Genomic DNA, 17357 nt, shown 5'->3' with positions numbered 1-17357 from the left:
CCTCCAGCTACGGCCAGGATTCTCCGGCGCTGCAGCTGGACCCTATTGACTATATTCAGCGTGCCCTCAGCTCGAATACGCATCGACTCAGTGTTATAACTAGACATTGATATCAGGAGCTATCTGAACTATTTAGTTTAATGGGACGTTTCGTTTTGAACAGTAAGCTAACGCGAGCTATCATGCACTACTAGACTTACTGGAGCATTTGTTGATAGCTATCAGTAGCTAGCCGGCTGGCAGGCTCACCGAGGTCCCAGTCCCACTAGAGACTAGTGTTTACAACAGCCACGGGTGCGCGAGGGAGGAGGAGCAGCAGACGCCGCAGCTCTCTCAGTGTGTCTGAGTTCAGTTAACGCGTCGAAAATATGAAGCAATACTAACGTTACTTTTCTTCATAGCTAAATCAGACAGTCAGCCAGTCTATCAGAGTGAGTGCTCAGTCGATTGTTCCCGCTGATCATACCTGCTGAGTGCTCACTGCTCAGCTCGCGTGAGTGACGGCATCGCGTCATCACACGCCTTGGATAATTTAGGAGTGAAATGCAAATGCAAGGCTTGAAAGCACTACTCGCAAGCCCGCCCCCAGATAATATTTACCAATCGCAACGGCCAATTAAAGGGGCAATTCGCGACGAGATCATCGCAGTGTACAGCCCTGTCTAGTCTGTCTTCAAACTTCCACTCCTCTCGAAACTTTTTTATATTTGAATATCAACATTATCTGTCCATCCTCAGTAATCCTCAGTTTACTATAATATACTCCTGTCCTGAATCCTGACTTCATCGTCTTTCCAAACGCACGCACACACAGAGAAAGGGAGAGTGCCCCCCCCCCCCCCCCATTTCCCTTTCCTCAGTCCCCACTTTCTGCTGTTCTCTATGGCTCTGCCTCTGATCAGTAACGTTAATTTCGGGCGATGTGGGCATAAAGGAATGGCGACGATGCAAAGCATGTTAGATGCATTTGACCCGTTGTGAGAGAAAAAACCACCACAGACTTATTTCGGGTTGCAAAATAGGCGCACTGCTGTGTAGCCCTGCTCTGCTTAATGCAGACAGCACGGACTGGGCGGATATGACTTGCCGAGTTGCCACGGCCCGTGGGGATTTTCAAAATAAGAGTATCGATATGAACCGAACGTTGTTAGCTGCCGGAGCCATAGATATTATAACTGGAGCTGCGCTTGGGGCGGAAATGAGGCCGTACACAGGATTTTCAAAATAAGAGTATCGATATGAACTATTTTGTTACACGCCAGGTGGCGGGCAGACCTCTCATTGTTACTCGCCAAACCTTAAATCTGCCCGCCATTGGCGGTTGGCGGGTACTTATTTTGTTCCCTGTGTGCACGTGCTCACAGACCTGGTTGAACGGCGTGCAACCCCGTCCCATGACCAACTGGTTAGTAGTAGGGCTGTCCCCGACTAAGGATTTGGATGGTCGACTATGATTGGCCAAAATTTGCCGTTAGTCGACTATTGGTCGACAAAAAAAAAGTTTTATCATTCCATTTGGGCTGTGGGGGGTGCTTAATGTCTGAAGGAGTCGACTGAAGGCTTCATGTCCTCTGCAAAAGCATGCAATTGGTCCACTGATGGATACATCTTGATATTTGTCTAGTCTAGTGTGTTCATTAGACGGGTGAAATCCTCTTTCAGTGCCTCTGTGCCTGTTTTCGTAGGCAGTTAGCCTCTGGTATGCGTGCCATTATCGTTAGCCACGCTTCTAGGCCTCTTTTCTTTTGGAAAGAATGATACATTTTTTTTTTATATATATATTCGACTAAGAGGTTGGCAGTCGACTACGGCTCCTTTCGACCGATTAGTTGACTAATCAACTTATAGGGGTCAGCCCTAGTTAGTAGACGTGCCAATTGCCAATCCAACGAAAGACGAGCTGGTCGCGCTGGAGAAAAGCCGCAATTAATCCTTCAACACCACCAAGTGGACGGCCTGGGCATTGAACTGGCCCGACTCCCGGAATTGTCCGAGGTGCTGATGACTTTTTCCGACTTTCGCCTGCATTAGACTCCTATATCTATCCACTCGTTTATAGTTAACGGGTACGTTAAATCAAACGTAACGTTGTCCGCGGAGTAGGTCATGTTGACAGTTTCCGTTTGATGAATGGCAGTTGAAACTTTCTACAACATTCTAAAGCCAGCGCAGTGGTATATTCATGGTGATTTAACTAAAGCCAGCACAGTGGTATATTCATGGTGATTTAACTAAAACCAGCGCAGTGGTATATTCATGGTGATTTAACTAAAGCCAGCGCAGTGGTATATTCATGGTGATTTAACTAAAGCCAGCGCAGTGGTATATTCATGGTGATTTAACTAAAACCAGCGCAGTGGTATATTCATGGTGATTTAACTAAAGCCAGCGCAGTGGTATATTCATGGTGATTTAACTAAAGCCAGCGCAGTGGTATATTCATGGTGATTTAACTAAAGCCAGCGCAGTGGTATATTCATGGTGATTTAACTAAAGCCAGCGCAGTGGTATATTCATGGTGATTTAACTAAAGCCAGCGCAGTGGTATATTCATGGTGATTTAACTAAAGCCAGCGCAGTGGTATATTCATGGTGATTTAACTAAAGCCAGCGCAGTGGTATATTCATGGTGATTTAACTAAAGCCAGCGCAGTGGTATATTCATGGTGATTTAACTAAAGCCAGCGCAGTGGTATATTCATGGTGATTTAACTAAAGCCAGCGCAGTGGTATATTCATGGTGATTTAACTAAAGCCAGCGCAGTGGTATATTCCTGGTGATTTAACTAAAGCCAGCGCAGTGGTATATTCATGGTGATTTAACTAAAACCAGCGCAGTGGTATATTCATGGTGATTTAACTAAAGCCAGCGCAGTGGTATATTCATGGTGATTTAACTAAAACCAACGCAGTGGTAGATTCATGGTGATTTAACTAAAGCCAGCGCAGTGGTAGATTCATGGTGATTTAACTAAAGCCAGCGCAGTGGTATATTCATGGTGATTTAACTAAAGCCAGCGCAGTGGTATATTCATGGTGATTTAACTAAAGCCAGCGCAGTGGTATATTCATGGTGATTTAACTAAAGCCAGCGCAGTGGTATATTCATGGTGATTTAACTAAAGCCAGCGCAGTGGTATATTCATGGTGATTTAACTAAAGCCAGCGCAGTGGTATATTCATGGTGATTTAACTAAAGCCAGCGCAGTGGTATATTCATGGTGATTTAACTAAAGCCAGCGCAGTGGTATATTCATGGTGATTTAACTAAAGCCAGCGCAGTGGTATATTCATGGTGATTTAACTAAAGCCAGCGCAGTGGTATATTCATGGTGATTTAACTAAAGCCAGCGCAGTGGTAGATTCATGGTGATTTAACTAAAGCCAGCGCAGTGGTATATTCATGGTGATTTAACTAAAGCCAGCGCAGTGGTATATTCATGGTGATTTAACCGTGAGTGTATCGTGAATATACTCACGGTTTAGAACGCTCTCGGCCAATCACAATGCGTGGTGGTCAGACCTACCTCTGTTGTATAAAAAAAAGTTTCACTTTCCCACTTTGTTGGGTTGTTCATGTGCGCTGACTGAGGTGATATTTCCGATATTTCTGACATGACTTGAAGGCACCATCATATGTTTCACCTGACAACGTGAAAGTAGCTCAGCTGCCCTCAGTATTCCCCACGCAGACTCACTGCTAGCTGGGTTGATGTCCATGTCCACTCTGTGGCTACAAGCAACACAAATATATAACCACAAAACATGGCGGTAAAGAGAAATTGTAAATAAACCCAAACTAACCAACAGAAAGAGTCTTAAAACGCTCTTCCCAAAGCAGATATTGGAATGGAGAGAAGAGTATGGTACTTTCTGCATTTCTGTTTGCTGTTTCCACTCAAATATCAGGGGTTTTGTACTTTTACCAGAATTATATTATATCAGAGTATTTCTACTTTTAATAGTAATTGATTTGTGTCCTTGTTGCTCTGCTGTAGGAAGCAGCATGTCTGATGTTGGGAGTCATGGAGACGGCGTGGCTGTTGGGAGTCATGGAGACGCTGTGGATGCCTTCGGAATCTTCAAGAGGTAAAACAGCAATGTGTCTCTGTACAAAACAACCACTAGAGTAGTAAACATTACAACAACAACCACTAGAGTAGTAAACATTACAACAACAACAACCACTAGAGCAGTAAACATTACAACAACAGGGGAGCTCCAGTAGCTCACCGCGTACCTCGAACGCTATTTCGGCGTCGGGGACAACCGTGCGCGTCACGGATCTGGGGTAGCGAGTTCGACTCCCGGACTAGCCGTACTTTCTCAGAGTGTCTTTCCCCCGATCTATACCCACATTCAACCTGTTTCTGTCGGTCATGCTTGACCAGAAAAAAAGAGAAAAAAAAAGCGATAAACGCTAAAAGAACCAGCTGACTGGTCAAAGTTTAAAAAAAAAAAAACATTACAACAACAACCACTAGACTAGTAAACCTCTGGGGGCGACAGTGGCTCGGGAGGTAGAGCAGTCGTCTGGCAATCCGGAGGTTCCCGGTTCGATTCCCGCTCCTCCCCGGGCAGCGTGTCGATGTGTCCTTGAGCAAGATACTTAACCCCTAATAAATTGCTCTCGACGAGCAGGTTGTTGGCACCTCGCATGGTCGCCTCCACCGTCGGTGTGTGAATGTGTGAGTGAACGGGTAAAATGTGAGGAACAGAAATTGTAAAACGCTTTGGATAAAAGCTGTTATATAAAAAAGCAGCCATTTACAGCCAGAGAGAAAGAGGCCTTGGGCACATCTCCATCAACTAGTACATCCAGTATCCAAGCCAGGTTCGATTACCGGTATGTACACTTCACTAATGCTTTAACACGTGATTTAACACGTGTGTGTGTGTGTGTGTGTGAGTGAGGCATGAAAGAGGGTAATGGAGCTGCTGACAGCTAAACTAGTCTCTCAGGTTCCAATACTATTGTTAATCTAAAGTATGGGTGTGAGACAGACGGACTGTATAGCCACATTTTCTTTTTATCGCTTTATTTCTACTGGGCAGTCCAGTAGGGAGAGACAGATGAGGAATGGGAGACAGAGTGGGGGGAAGACATTCGGCAAATAACGACGGGTTCGGAAGTCGAACCCGGGTCGGCCGTGTCGCGGCTGAGCGCGCTATGTGGTTCGCCACTGGGGCGCCCCAATAGCCACATTTTCTTTCAAACTAATTTGGTTGTGGATGTCCCGGTTTGTTAAAAAATTGTGCCCTATTGGACGGAGGTGTTTAGCAGGCTGTGACGTACAGGTGTAGAGACAGAGGTGTTTATAGCAGGCTGTGACGTACAGGCGTAGAGACGGAGGTGTTTAGCAGGCTGTGACGTACAGGCGTAGAGACAGAGGTGTTTAGCAGGCTGTGACATACAGGCGTAGAGACAGAGGTGTTTAGCAGGCTGTGACGTACAGGTGTAGAGACACAGGTGTTTAGCAGGCTGTGACGTACAGGTGTAGAGACAGAGGTGTTTAGCAGGCTGTGATGTACAGTAGGCTTGGGCGGTATCCTTTTTTTCACACCGTTATACCCTTATCACATAATACCCCGGTGCACGGTATTTGACGGTATGACTTTCATTTTCATCAGCGGGGGGGGGGGGGGGGGGGGCAACCCGTGTTACCAAGTAAACAAATCATCGTCAGCTCTCAGATTGGTAGTCAGAAGCCCGCACCGTTAGCGTTACTGCGTTAGCATCTAGCCTTGGCAGACTATTTGATTCGTTAAGGGCTCGAAATTGCATGAGTTTTGGTCCGAAATGCTCCCGTTGTTTGGCTACTTCTATGTGCAGTGAAAACTACTCGAATGCTTTATAACCTAGTCATTGATTTAGTTCAGGGTAATCTTAAGATTAGCCGCAGAGCTAACGCTAGTTAGCGTGAGCTAATGCTAGCTAATCAAGCTCAGTAGCTCACAGAGAGAGATAAACAGCTGACAGCGGATAGTACAGGACGATACAAATACAATAAAAAGGCGGGTGGGGGCTGTTGTGTAAACCTTGTACTCTTTAGTTCACATATAATAAGAGACGGATTATTTGCTTGCTCCACCAGTGCACCACTCCACAACAACACACACCAACTCTCGTCACAACGCTTTACGGTATTTTCACAGCACTGTCGCAACATTACCGTAAAACGTGAACACTGTTGTGACCCACTCGCTCCACTAGACTGGTCTCGCCCTCTGCTGGCGCGTGTGTGCACTACACTCTGTGTGCACTACACTCAACTCCATTTCACTGTAATAGAAGCTGAAGCGCATCTGTGATTTAACGGTGACGGACGGTATTGATTTTCAATACCGTCGGTATTTCTAAATACCCCGGTATATCGTAATACCGTCATACCGCCCAAGCCTAATGTACAGGTGTAGAGACGGAGGTGTTTAGCAGGCTGTGACGTACAGGTGTAGAGACGGAGGTGTTTAGCAGGCTGTGACGTACAGGTGTAGAGACAGGTGTTTAGCAGGCTGTGACGTACAGGTGTAGAGACAGGTGTTTAGCAGGCTGTGATGTACAGGTGTAGAGAAAGAGGTGTTTAGCAGGCTGTGACGTACAGGTGTAGAGACAGAGGTGTTTAGCAGGCTGTGACGTACAGGTGTAGAGACAGAGGTGTTTAGCAGGCTGTGTGACGTACAGGTGTAGAGACAGAGGTGTTTAGCAGGCTGTGACGTACAGGTGTAGAGACAGAGGTGTTTAGCAGGCTGTGATGTACAGGTGTAGAGACAGAGGTGTTTAGCAGGCTGTGACGTACAGGTGTAGAGACAGCTGTGTTTAGCAGGCTGTGATGTACAGGTGTAGAGACAGAGGTGTTTAGCAGGCTGTGACGTACAGGTGTAGAGACAGGTGTTTAGCAGGGTGATGTACAGGTGTAGAGACAGGTGTTTAGCAGGCTGTGACGTACAGGAGTAGAGACGGGTGTTTAGCAGGCTGTGATGTACAGGTGTAGAGGCAGAGGTGTTTATAGCAGGCTGTGATGTACAGGTGTAGAGACAGAGGTGTTTAGCAGGCTGTGACGTACAGGCGTAGAGACAGGTGTTTATTTCAGGCTGTGACGTACAGGTGTAGAGACAGGTGTTTAGCAGGCTGTGACGTACAGGTGTAGAGACAGAGGTGTTTAGCAGGCTGTGACGTACAGGTGTTTAGCAGGCTGTGACGTACAGGCGTAGAGACAGGTGTTTAGCAGGCTGTGACGTACAGGTGTAGAGACAGAGGTGTTTAGCAGGCTGTGACGTACAGGTGTAGAGACGGAGGTGTTTAGCAGGCTGTGACGTACAGGTGTAGAGACGGAGGTGTTTAGCAGGCTGTGACGTACAGGTGTAGAGACAGGTGTTTAGCAGGCTGTGACGTACAGGTGTAGAGACAGGTGTTTAGCAGGCTGTGACGTACAGGTGTAGAGACAGAGGTGTTTAGCAGGCTGTGACGTACAAGGGCTGGGCGATATGGCCTCTAAATTATATCACAATATTTTTTGGCACTTAAAAATGCTTGATTTAACCCTCTAAAAATCTAAGAGTAGTCTACAGACACACTAATACAGAAAAAAAATTAACATCTAAGACAATTTATATAAACTCTTGGGTGCCTAAGACTTTTGCACAGTACTGTGTTTTCTATCCACTTTAGCCAAAAATACACACACACTACTGTGAGAAAATAATAATAATTTTTATTATCGGCAATGTTATAACATCCTACTGGTAAACAAAACACTAAAGGTGTGTGTGCATCATCATCATTATATATATTTACTTTTTAATTGCATGAAACATTATGAAGTATTTTCTTATGCCGCTTATATCGTTAATGAATTGTACCAGATATTTATTTAATATTGTCATATCGCCCACCCCTACACGGTACAGGTGTAGAGACAAGTGTTTAGCAGGGTGTGACGTACTATGCTACTATACCTATACCACTACACATCATGCTAATATGTCTATACAACTATTTCTACTATACTTCTACCTACTATGCTAATATGTCTATACTACTATCTATTATACTAACATTGTCTATACTAGTCAAGTCAAGTCAAGAGTTTTAATTGTCACGGCATACAGGTATACAATGAAATGCGGCTGGTCTTGCCCGCGACGATGTGCAATACAGTGGTACAACATATAATAGAATCCAATAAAAATACAGTGGTACAACATATTAATAGAATCCAATAACAACAACAGTGCAATAAACAGGTACATGGTGTGCCATCTCGGTATCTGTACATAGTATTTACAGAGCATATAGGACATGCTAGGTAGCTTTAGTAGTGCAATACACTGTTCCTGATGTTATACTAATTTAAAGTGGCCTTTCCTCTGGCCATAAGTGTGCGTGTGTGCGGCATGAGTGTTAAAGTGGCTGCTAGTGTGTGAGCGTGCTCAGCGTGCGTGTCGTGTATGTGCTTGTGTGTGCTTGTGTGTGGATAGTTCAGTTTCTGTGTCTCTCAATGTTCATTGTTCAAGGCTCTGATGGCCTGGGGGAAGAAGCTTAGCCTAAGCCTCTCCGTCCTAGTAGCTGGGGTTCGCAGGCGTCTGCCTGACCTCAGCAGCTGGAACTGGCTGTTATTGGGGTGGTGGGGGTCTTTCATTATCCTGCAGGCTCTGGATTTGCACCTCTTGTTGTATAGAGCCTGCAGGGGAGGTAGCGCAATACCCGTGGTACGCTCGGCTGAGCGCACCACTCTCTGTAGGGCCTTCTTGTCCTGTGCCGTGCTGTTCCCATACCAGGCAGTGATGTTTCCGGTCAAGATGCTCTCTACAGCTCCTGAGTAGAAGGACTGGAGTATCTTCCCCGATACTCTGAACTTCCTTAACTGTCTCAGGTGGTAGAGGCGCTGCTTCGCTTTCTTTACTACTGTGTCTATGTGTGTTGACCATGTCAGATCCTCTGAGATGTGGACCCCCAGGTACTTGAATGTACTACTATGCTAATATGTATATACTACTATCTACTATGCCTATAATACTACCTACTATGCTAATATGTCTATACTACTATTTACATTTAGTCATTTAGCTGACGCTTTTATCCAAAGCAACTTACAAGTTCTGTACGACAAGTCATCAGGAAGGGCACAACTGTATCAGCTGAGTAACAATGTTCATCAAAGTGTTGAGTGCTACAGTGTAGGTTAGTATATTAGGACAAGTGCATGACAGTAAGGTTAGTTATGGTTAGAGTTTTTTTTATTTTTTTAAATTATTATTTCAGATAATGGTTGAAGTGCGTCTTTAGTCGACGGCGAAAGATTGGACGTGTTTCGGCTGTCCTAACTGGGGTGGGAAGTTCATTCCACCATTGTGGGGCAAGGACTGAGAAAAGGCAGGTTCTCCTTGATGACAGAGAAAAAAAAGAGTTGTTCCTTAATGATTCACGTGTCTTCATTTTCCCCGACTACAGTTTTGAAGTGAGAAGAAGACGCCAGGCCTTCCTACCAGTGCTACATCATCTCAAATGTCTTAAGTTAAACTGCTGCCTTCGTTTTCCATGCTACCTGATTGTGACCGTCGATGGCAAAGAGGAGCTGTTCCATGACCACAAAGTTGCCGAAGCTTTCTTCATGAACAAGTACGATGGAGCTTTATTGGCTGACCACAATGGGGCCAGTTGAAGTTCACCCTCCAAACGATTCTGTGTACACTCTAAAATAGCTGATTCCAGATACACGTAAAGCAGAGGTGCACCAGTTTCCGCCTTAATAAAAAATATAGTTTACAAAAGTTCTGAACAAGCAAAAAACAATCATAAAATAAAAGCTCCTTTGATTTGCAGTAGAAGTCGAGATTTTACCTTTATCGACGAGAGGTTTCTTCGAGTTGTCTTATTCTTTCAGTATTCACTTATCGTCTGTGTTCTTTTATGCCTCTTTTCCATTGCATAGTACCTACTCGACTCGACCCTACTCTACTCGCTTTAGGTACCTGGTACTTCGTTCCTTTTCCACTGCAGGTAGTACTCCGTTTGTCTATATAAGCCGCAGGGTCGAAAAATGGGGGGAAAAGGCGCGGCTTATAGTCCGAAAATTACGGTAGTCATTTAGCTGACGCATTTCTCCAAAGCGAGTTCTGTACGACAAGTCATCAGGAAGGGCACAACTCTATCAGCTGAGTAACAATGTTCATCAAAGTGTTGGGTGCTACAGTGTAGGTTAGTTTATTAGGACAAGTGCATGACAGTAAGGTTAGTTAGGGTTAGACTAGGCTTAGAGAAGGCAGGTTCTCTTTGATGACCCTCCCGGAGCTCGGATAGGAGTGGGTCTGAGGCGGCCAGAAGATGCAGAGCATAGGAGTCTTGAGGGTGTGTAGTTAGAGACCATTGACCGGAGGTAGGCGGGAGCGGCTCCCTTTGCCGCACGGTATGCCAGGTCGAGGGCCTTGAAGCGGATTCGTGCAGCAATGGGGAGCCAGTGCAGGTCCCTAAGAAGTGGGGTGACATGGGCGGCTAGGTGGTGTAGTGGGAAAGGCGCTCGCCACCAATGCAGGAGACGCTGGGTTCGAGCCCAGCTCTCCGCATTGCTATCAGCTTGGCTGGTCGTTCATACTAATACAATTGGCAGTATTAGGGGTGGGAAGCTGATGGGTGGGGATCGGACGTTGTGGACAGCGACTCCTACAGGTCGGTTGGTGCGCCTGCGCGGCAGAATCAGGAAGCGACGGGGGGCGGCGTGCCCTCCAAACGCAGACCCCCGCCGCTGAGAGATCGCGCTGTGCAGGTGAAAAGATGCGACGGCTGCCTCCTCGAGTACCGGAGGGGACACGTGATGTAAGGCTTCGTCCACATTGCAGCCGGCCAGTGGGAGGCATGGCCTAACAGCGTTCGTGACAGGGGAGGGTAGAATTGGACGATACGAAATTGGGATGGGAGAAAAATAGAAAATGGGAGAAAAAGTAGATAAAAAAAAGAAGTGGGGTGACATGGGCCGACTACTACTATGCACTCAAGTCTGTAGCACTCAAGTTCAACACTGTTTGACAAACAATCTTACCGACCCTTAGCTGCCAGAGATGTGCCCTTCCTTCCTGCTGACTTGTTGTTCACGATTTGTAAGTCTCTTTGGATAAAAGCGTTCAGCTAAATCACTAAATGATAACAAATGGGTAGCTCTGCTACCAAAAATACAAACAATCTTACATTGTGTGTGTGTGTGTGTGTGTGTGTGTGTGTGTGTGTGTGTGTGTGTGTGTGTGTGTGTGTGCAGGCCGAAGCCAGACCAGCAGGACAGTAGTGCTGATGAGGAGGCGGACCCTTGCCCAGGCTCGAAGGCGGTGCCCTCTGACCCCTACAGATACAAAATGGACTATCCCAACTTGGGAACCTGCGTCGTCGTCAACAACAAGAACTTTCACAGGAGCACTGGTACCACATATTACAGTACACACACACTACACACACACACACACACACACTACACACACACCCACACACACACTACATACACACACACACACACACACACATACTGTCTGTCTGTCTGCAGGTATGAACTGTCTGTCTGTAGGTATGAACTCTCTGTCTGTCTGTAGGTATGAACTCTCTTGTCTGTCTGTAGGTATGAACTCTGTCTGTCTGTCTGTCTGTCTGCAGGTATGGACTATCGCAGTGGAACAGACGTGGACGCTGCTGCTGCCATGAAGGTCTTCTCCACCCTGGGTTATAGAGTCCGAGTGACGAACGACCAGACGGTCAGCCAGATGGAACAGACTCTGTACAACCGTAGGGTCTCTCCTTCTCCTCCTGCTCCTCCTCCTCCTCTCAGCTCCTCCTCCTCCTCCTCCTCCTCCTCCTCCTCCTGCCGACTTCAGTCTAGTAGTAGTAGTTAACCTTCTGTGTTGTCGCAGTGAAAAGGGTTAACCATTTGGTAGTGAAAGGGTTAAATAATATGAGTAGGTATGGATATATATATATATATATATATATATATATATATATATATATATATATATATATATATATATATATATATATACAGATATAGTTACATACAGAGTTATTGTGCATCGTTATTACTGGAACTCTCTCCCCCCTGAAATCTGCAACGCCCCAACAACCCTGGACGCCTTCAGAACAGCTCTCAACACACCTTTTCCCCACTAGTTAGTTTAGTTTTGATTTTTAGGTTTCATTAACCCTTTACCTGCCCTCACCCCCCCTTTCCCCTATTGCCCCCTTTCCCTAGCCCTCTTGACTGTGAAGCGACCTTGGGTTTCCCGAAAGGCGCTATAATTTATTTATTTATTATTATTATAATTTTTTTTCATATTTAAAGTTATTTTTCACAAGCAAGACAAATCATACATGACAAGACAAACAAAAATAATAATAATAATAATAATAATAATAATAATAATAATAATAATAATAATAATAATAATAATAATAATAATAATAATAATAATAATAATAATAATAACAACAACAAGGGGGTGAGGGGGGGGGGGTTGCAGAGTGTTACAAAGGTTCAGTACACAAACATATTCCAGATAGTGATCTAATAAAGTTCCAGGGGACCTTGAAGGCCATCGGGCCGGGCCTATCACTCTCTTGAAGAGATAGAGCAGCCTGTTCCATTGATATCAAGTCCATGAATTATTATTATTATTATTATTAGTGTCAGAGTTGTAGGCAGTAGAGATACGTATGAATTGATGGGCAACAGAGTTCATACAAAAGAAAGGAGGACTACTAACCTTCGTACTGTCTTGTACTATTATGCACTTTACTACTAAGTAATCTACTGACGTTGACCTTTTATGGTCGCGGCCGTCGTATGCTAGCTTATCAGCAAAACGCGATTTGATGTCTCTTTTCACCATGGTGAAGTTACTTTAACCTAGGGCTGGGCGATTAATCGATATTATCGATAATTCGAATTAATGATTTGGGACGATTTTGAAAAACTAAATGGATTTTCAAAAAAATATATATATATATATATTTTTATTTGACAAAGTGATGTTTGGTGAAAGTTAGATTTGCACTTTATTAATCCCAATAGGGAAATTCATTCTTGTTTGATGATCAAGAGGGACCTTTTATTTGGGGACCTGCATTGCTATTCCTAGCACTATTTGGGCAACTTTACACAATTCCTGTGAGTCTATTGAAGACATCTGTAAGGTTTTTTTTTTTTTTTTTAAATGCATTGTTTTAGAGAGAGAGAGAGAGCGCGAGAGAGAGAGAGAGAGCGCGAGAGAGAGAGAGAGCGCGAGAGAGAGCGCGAGAGAGAGAGAGAGCGCGAGAGAGAGAGCGCGAGAGAGAGAGCGCGAGAGAGAGAGCGCGAGAGAGAGAGCGCGAGAGAGAGCGCGAGAGAGAGAGAGAGAGCGAGAGAGAGAGAGAGAGAGAGCGAGAGAGAGAGAGAGCGAGAGAGAGCGAGAGAGAGAGAGACACCAGGGGCTGTTGCAGTGGAAAAAGACAGGCCGTTATTGACCTGCGCGTGGAGTGTTTGCACGGTGGTCTCTCTCGATTCGGGAGCAGCTCCGCACGGCATGTGCTCTGTCGCGAGGGTCTATCTGATTCTCGCTCGGTCAAACCCCGTTTGGTGCGCTACAACCACAGAGCCAATCGGATCACTGTCCGCTTACCCAGCGCCCGCTGACGTCAACATGCGCCTCAAATCAGGATGACCTAATTAAATCTAGCAGGAAATGGTCTTGAGCTGAATGAGAGCAATCCGCCAATATGGTATTTAGACAGAAAAACACATTGATACTAACTCCTATTACTATAATACAATGCTAGAGACCCAAAAAAGAAATTTATATTAGAATGCATGTCACCTTTAAGTGAAGTTTGGTGAAAAAGCAGGTTATTGCACTATTAATCCCAATAGGGACATTCATCTTTGTTTGATCGTGAGTAACCTTTTATATATATATAAATATTTTTAAGTGAAGATTGGTGAAAGTTAGGTTTGCACTTCAATCCCAATAGGGACATTCATCTTGGTTTGATTTTTTTGTTTTGTTCTACAGTACATTACAGTACACGTAAATCGGATAAAAAAAAAATATCTGGATTTTATTTTTAGGCCATATCGCCCAGCCCTACTTTAACCCTTTCATTACCACACTACAGAAGGTTAACCCTTTACTATCGCACTACAGACGGTTAACCTTCTGTATTGTTGCAGTGAAAGGGTTAACCGTTTGGTAGTGCGGCAGTGAAAGGGTTAATGTTGGCTTTTTAAAATGTATTTAGTTATATGTATTTTTCTTATCCCACATTATTTGTATGTGGTTGAGTGTGCATGGTCCTCATTCCAAATGATTTAAAATACACGTACACATACTCTCTTCAACTCATTAAGCATCTTAGTTCCTACTGCGCCACCGCTCTAAGAGATAGGGATGCGTGGCGGTGTTTGCAGGGCTATATCTATATTCTATATTATAGCTATGGAGACAATACTATGGCTCATTTGACATCAACTATCCATCGTTCAATATGTGAAAAAGAATATATTTTTTCATGTATACGTTCGCATGTTATACCGTGGTGAATATAAGTATAGTTTCAGAGTGATCCTGGCTAATTCCATAAAACGGCGCTATGAGGAATACGTGAATTTTACTAAAAGCGTTGGCGTTGCTTTGATCATCACCAACGGCATACGTTCTGGAGTACGTTACACATGGTCGTTGCGATCGAGGTGAAATCATGGTTGGATCAAAGCAGGATTGATATCATTTAGTCCTTACCTTCACTAGGAGGTAACCCAAAAAGAATATTCCAATTGTCTGATCGCGATTTCCAGTATTGGTGTCCATCGTGTCGCCAACATAATCCACCACAACACATGCATCGGGGGCATTGGATGCGTTTCAAGAGATATTTTTGTCTGTCTCTCTGTCTCTCTCTCTGTCTGTCTGTCTGTCTGTCTGTCTGTCAGTCTCTCAGGAGGACCACAGCAGCAGTGCGTCAGTAGTGTGTGTGCTGCTGAGTCATGGTGATGAGGGGGTGATCTACGGGACCGACGGCTTGATTGAACTGAAGAAGCTGACTAGTCTGTTCAGAGGAGACCTCTGTCGCTCCCTAGTGGGGAAACCCAAACTGTTCTTCATACAGGTGAGAGATTAAAGCTGTCGCCCCCTAGTGGGGAAACCCAAACTGTTCTTCATACAGGTGAGAGATTAAAGCTGTCGCCCCCTAGTGGGGAAACCCAAACTGTTCTTCATACAGGTGAGAGATTAAAGCTGTCGCCCCCTAGTGGGGAAACTCAAACTGTTCTTCAGTCAAGTCAAGAGTTTTATTTGTCACGGCTAGGGTTGGGCAGGAGAACCGGTTCTAATAGGAACCGGTTCCTAACTTAAGAAAAATCTCCTGCGAAATAAGCTGTGACCTGTTTTGACCTGCACCTCAAAGAATCGGAATCGAGAATCGTTTAGAACAGGAATCTAAATGGAGAATTGGAATCGGAACCGGAATCGTTCAAATCCAAACGATGTCCAACCCTACTCACGGCATACAAGTATACAGTGAAATGCGGGGGGTCTTGCCCGCAATGATTGTACAATAATAAGAATAGGATGAGAATAAGACATTTGTGCAATAATACAAGTAATAAGAATAAGACATAACAGGTATATGTACATAAAGTTTACAAAAAGATAGACATGCTAAGGTCCTGCGATAGAGCAATACACTGTTAGCTACGGATGAGGCACTGGGTATTATGTACACTACTATACAATGCTACACTATACAATCTACAGTTATACTGTGTCTTTATGCTAGCTTGCTATATCCATCTGTTTACTATACAAGAACCACCCTTTCTTGTTTTTAAAGTGACCTTTCATTGTGTAAAGTGACCGTTGAGTGTGAGCGTGTGCAGCATGTGTGTGTGTGTGTTCTTCATGCTAAAGTGACTGCTAGTGTGTGAGCGTATACAGTGTGTGTGTGTGCTCATGTGTGCTTGTGTGTGGAGAGTTTAGTGTTCAAGACTCTGATGGCCTGGGGGAAGAAGCTGAGCCTAAGTCTCTCTGTCCTCGTTACTGGTGCTCACAGGCATTTGCCTGACCGCAGCAGCATGAACAGGCTGTTGTTGGGGTGGTGGGGGTCTTTCATTATTCTGCAGGCTCTGGATTTGCACCTCTTGTTGTATAGAACCTGCAGGGGAGGTAGTGCAATACCCGTAGTACGCTCAGCTGAGCGCACCACTCTCTGTAGGGCTTTCTTGTCCTGTGCCGTGCTGTTTCCATACCAGGCAGTGATGTTTCCAGTCAAGATGCTCTCTACAGCTCCGGAGTAGAAGGACTGGAGTATCTTCCCCGATACTCTGAACTTCCTTAACACTTTGAGTGCCAAGAACGAGAAATCTCGCTATTTAATCGTTATTTTTTTTATTAGCGATTTTCATCAATCTAGCCTCACGTTACCAGTGGGGATCTGTCTGAGCTCGAACAGGGAAAATACCGCCCCCTATCGTCTCTCCGGATGGTATTGCACCCTTGGATTGGACTGAATGAAATGGATGGGAAAAAGAGTCCGGATTCCACATTTTACTGTCAGGCATGTAACCGGAGACGATCCCACTCATTGCCCACCCTCAGAACAGCGTGGAATATGTGTTGCCAGTACCCAGTGTTGGATCAATAAACGCAATCGATATTTGGAATGGCGATCAGGAATTGGAATAATCTTTTTGGAGAACATCTGATCTGAGGTAAGGAATCTATTTTACCTGTCTTGGGATAATCCGAGCTCTTTTCACCTATATCTCAGCGTGTCCCATATGTGTGTGTGGCTGTGAGTGTGTGTAGCTGATCAGGAAATAAGAGAATCGATTTTTCAGCCCGCTTCTCTAGCATGCATAAGTACACATATACTATCGATAATCTAGCGTTTATTTGAAAACGATTCATAAATAGGCAGAAAAATTACTACGTGTTTTGTGTATTATGGTAAAGCGCGATTCCTGCAGATTTTTTTTCTGGAAGTTTAAAAAAACGAGCGTTTTTCAAAATGGTATAAAACGGAAATGAACCGATTATTTAAAAAATAATAATAATTAAATGTAAAAAAAATCCGTTTCGACAATGTTGACTGCAAACAAGTCATTGATAAGCGACAGGCGTATTAGACACATAGCCATAATTTAAGATATAGTTTATGCGTTCGCAAATGTGCTCACTCTCTCATTGAATAGAGCGTTGGCAATCCAGAACCAACCCATACGCCCCCTGCTGGCACTCAAAAGTATTAACTGTCTCAGGTGGTAGAGGCGCTGCTTCGCCTTCTTTGCGACTGAGTCTGTGTGTTGTCCATGTCAGGTCCTCTGAGATGTGGACCCCCAGGTACTTGAAGC

The 17357-nt window shown here is 44.6% G+C and overlaps 1 protein-coding gene across 3 annotated transcripts in view; it reads left to right on the top strand.

Annotated features, from left to right (window-relative positions):
* The window catches only part of LOC311242560 (caspase-3-like), a 40064-nt gene that overhangs the window by 13213 nt on the left and 9494 nt on the right, over positions 1-17357 (top strand). For 2 of the 3 annotated variants that reach the window (XM_084331529.1, XM_084331530.1), the window contains 5 exons: positions 3999-4089; positions 9452-9619; positions 11250-11407; positions 11636-11764; positions 14940-15115. In XM_084331529.1, coding sequence (XP_084187655.1) covers positions 3999-4089; positions 9452-9619; positions 11250-11407; positions 11636-11764; positions 14940-15115 — 722 coding nt within the window. The remainder of the gene's footprint in view (positions 1-3998; positions 4090-9451; positions 9620-11249; positions 11408-11635; positions 11765-14939; positions 15116-17357) is intronic. The other variant, XM_084331531.1, reaches the window with a different exon arrangement.

Source organism: Notolepis coatsorum (assembly GCF_963971535.1).
Source record: "Notolepis coatsorum genome assembly, chromosome: 16".
NCBI lineage: Eukaryota > Metazoa > Chordata > Actinopteri > Aulopiformes > Paralepididae > Notolepis > Notolepis coatsorum.
The sequence above is the reverse complement of the archived record's forward strand: the minus strand, read 5'-3'. Positions and strand labels throughout refer to the sequence as shown.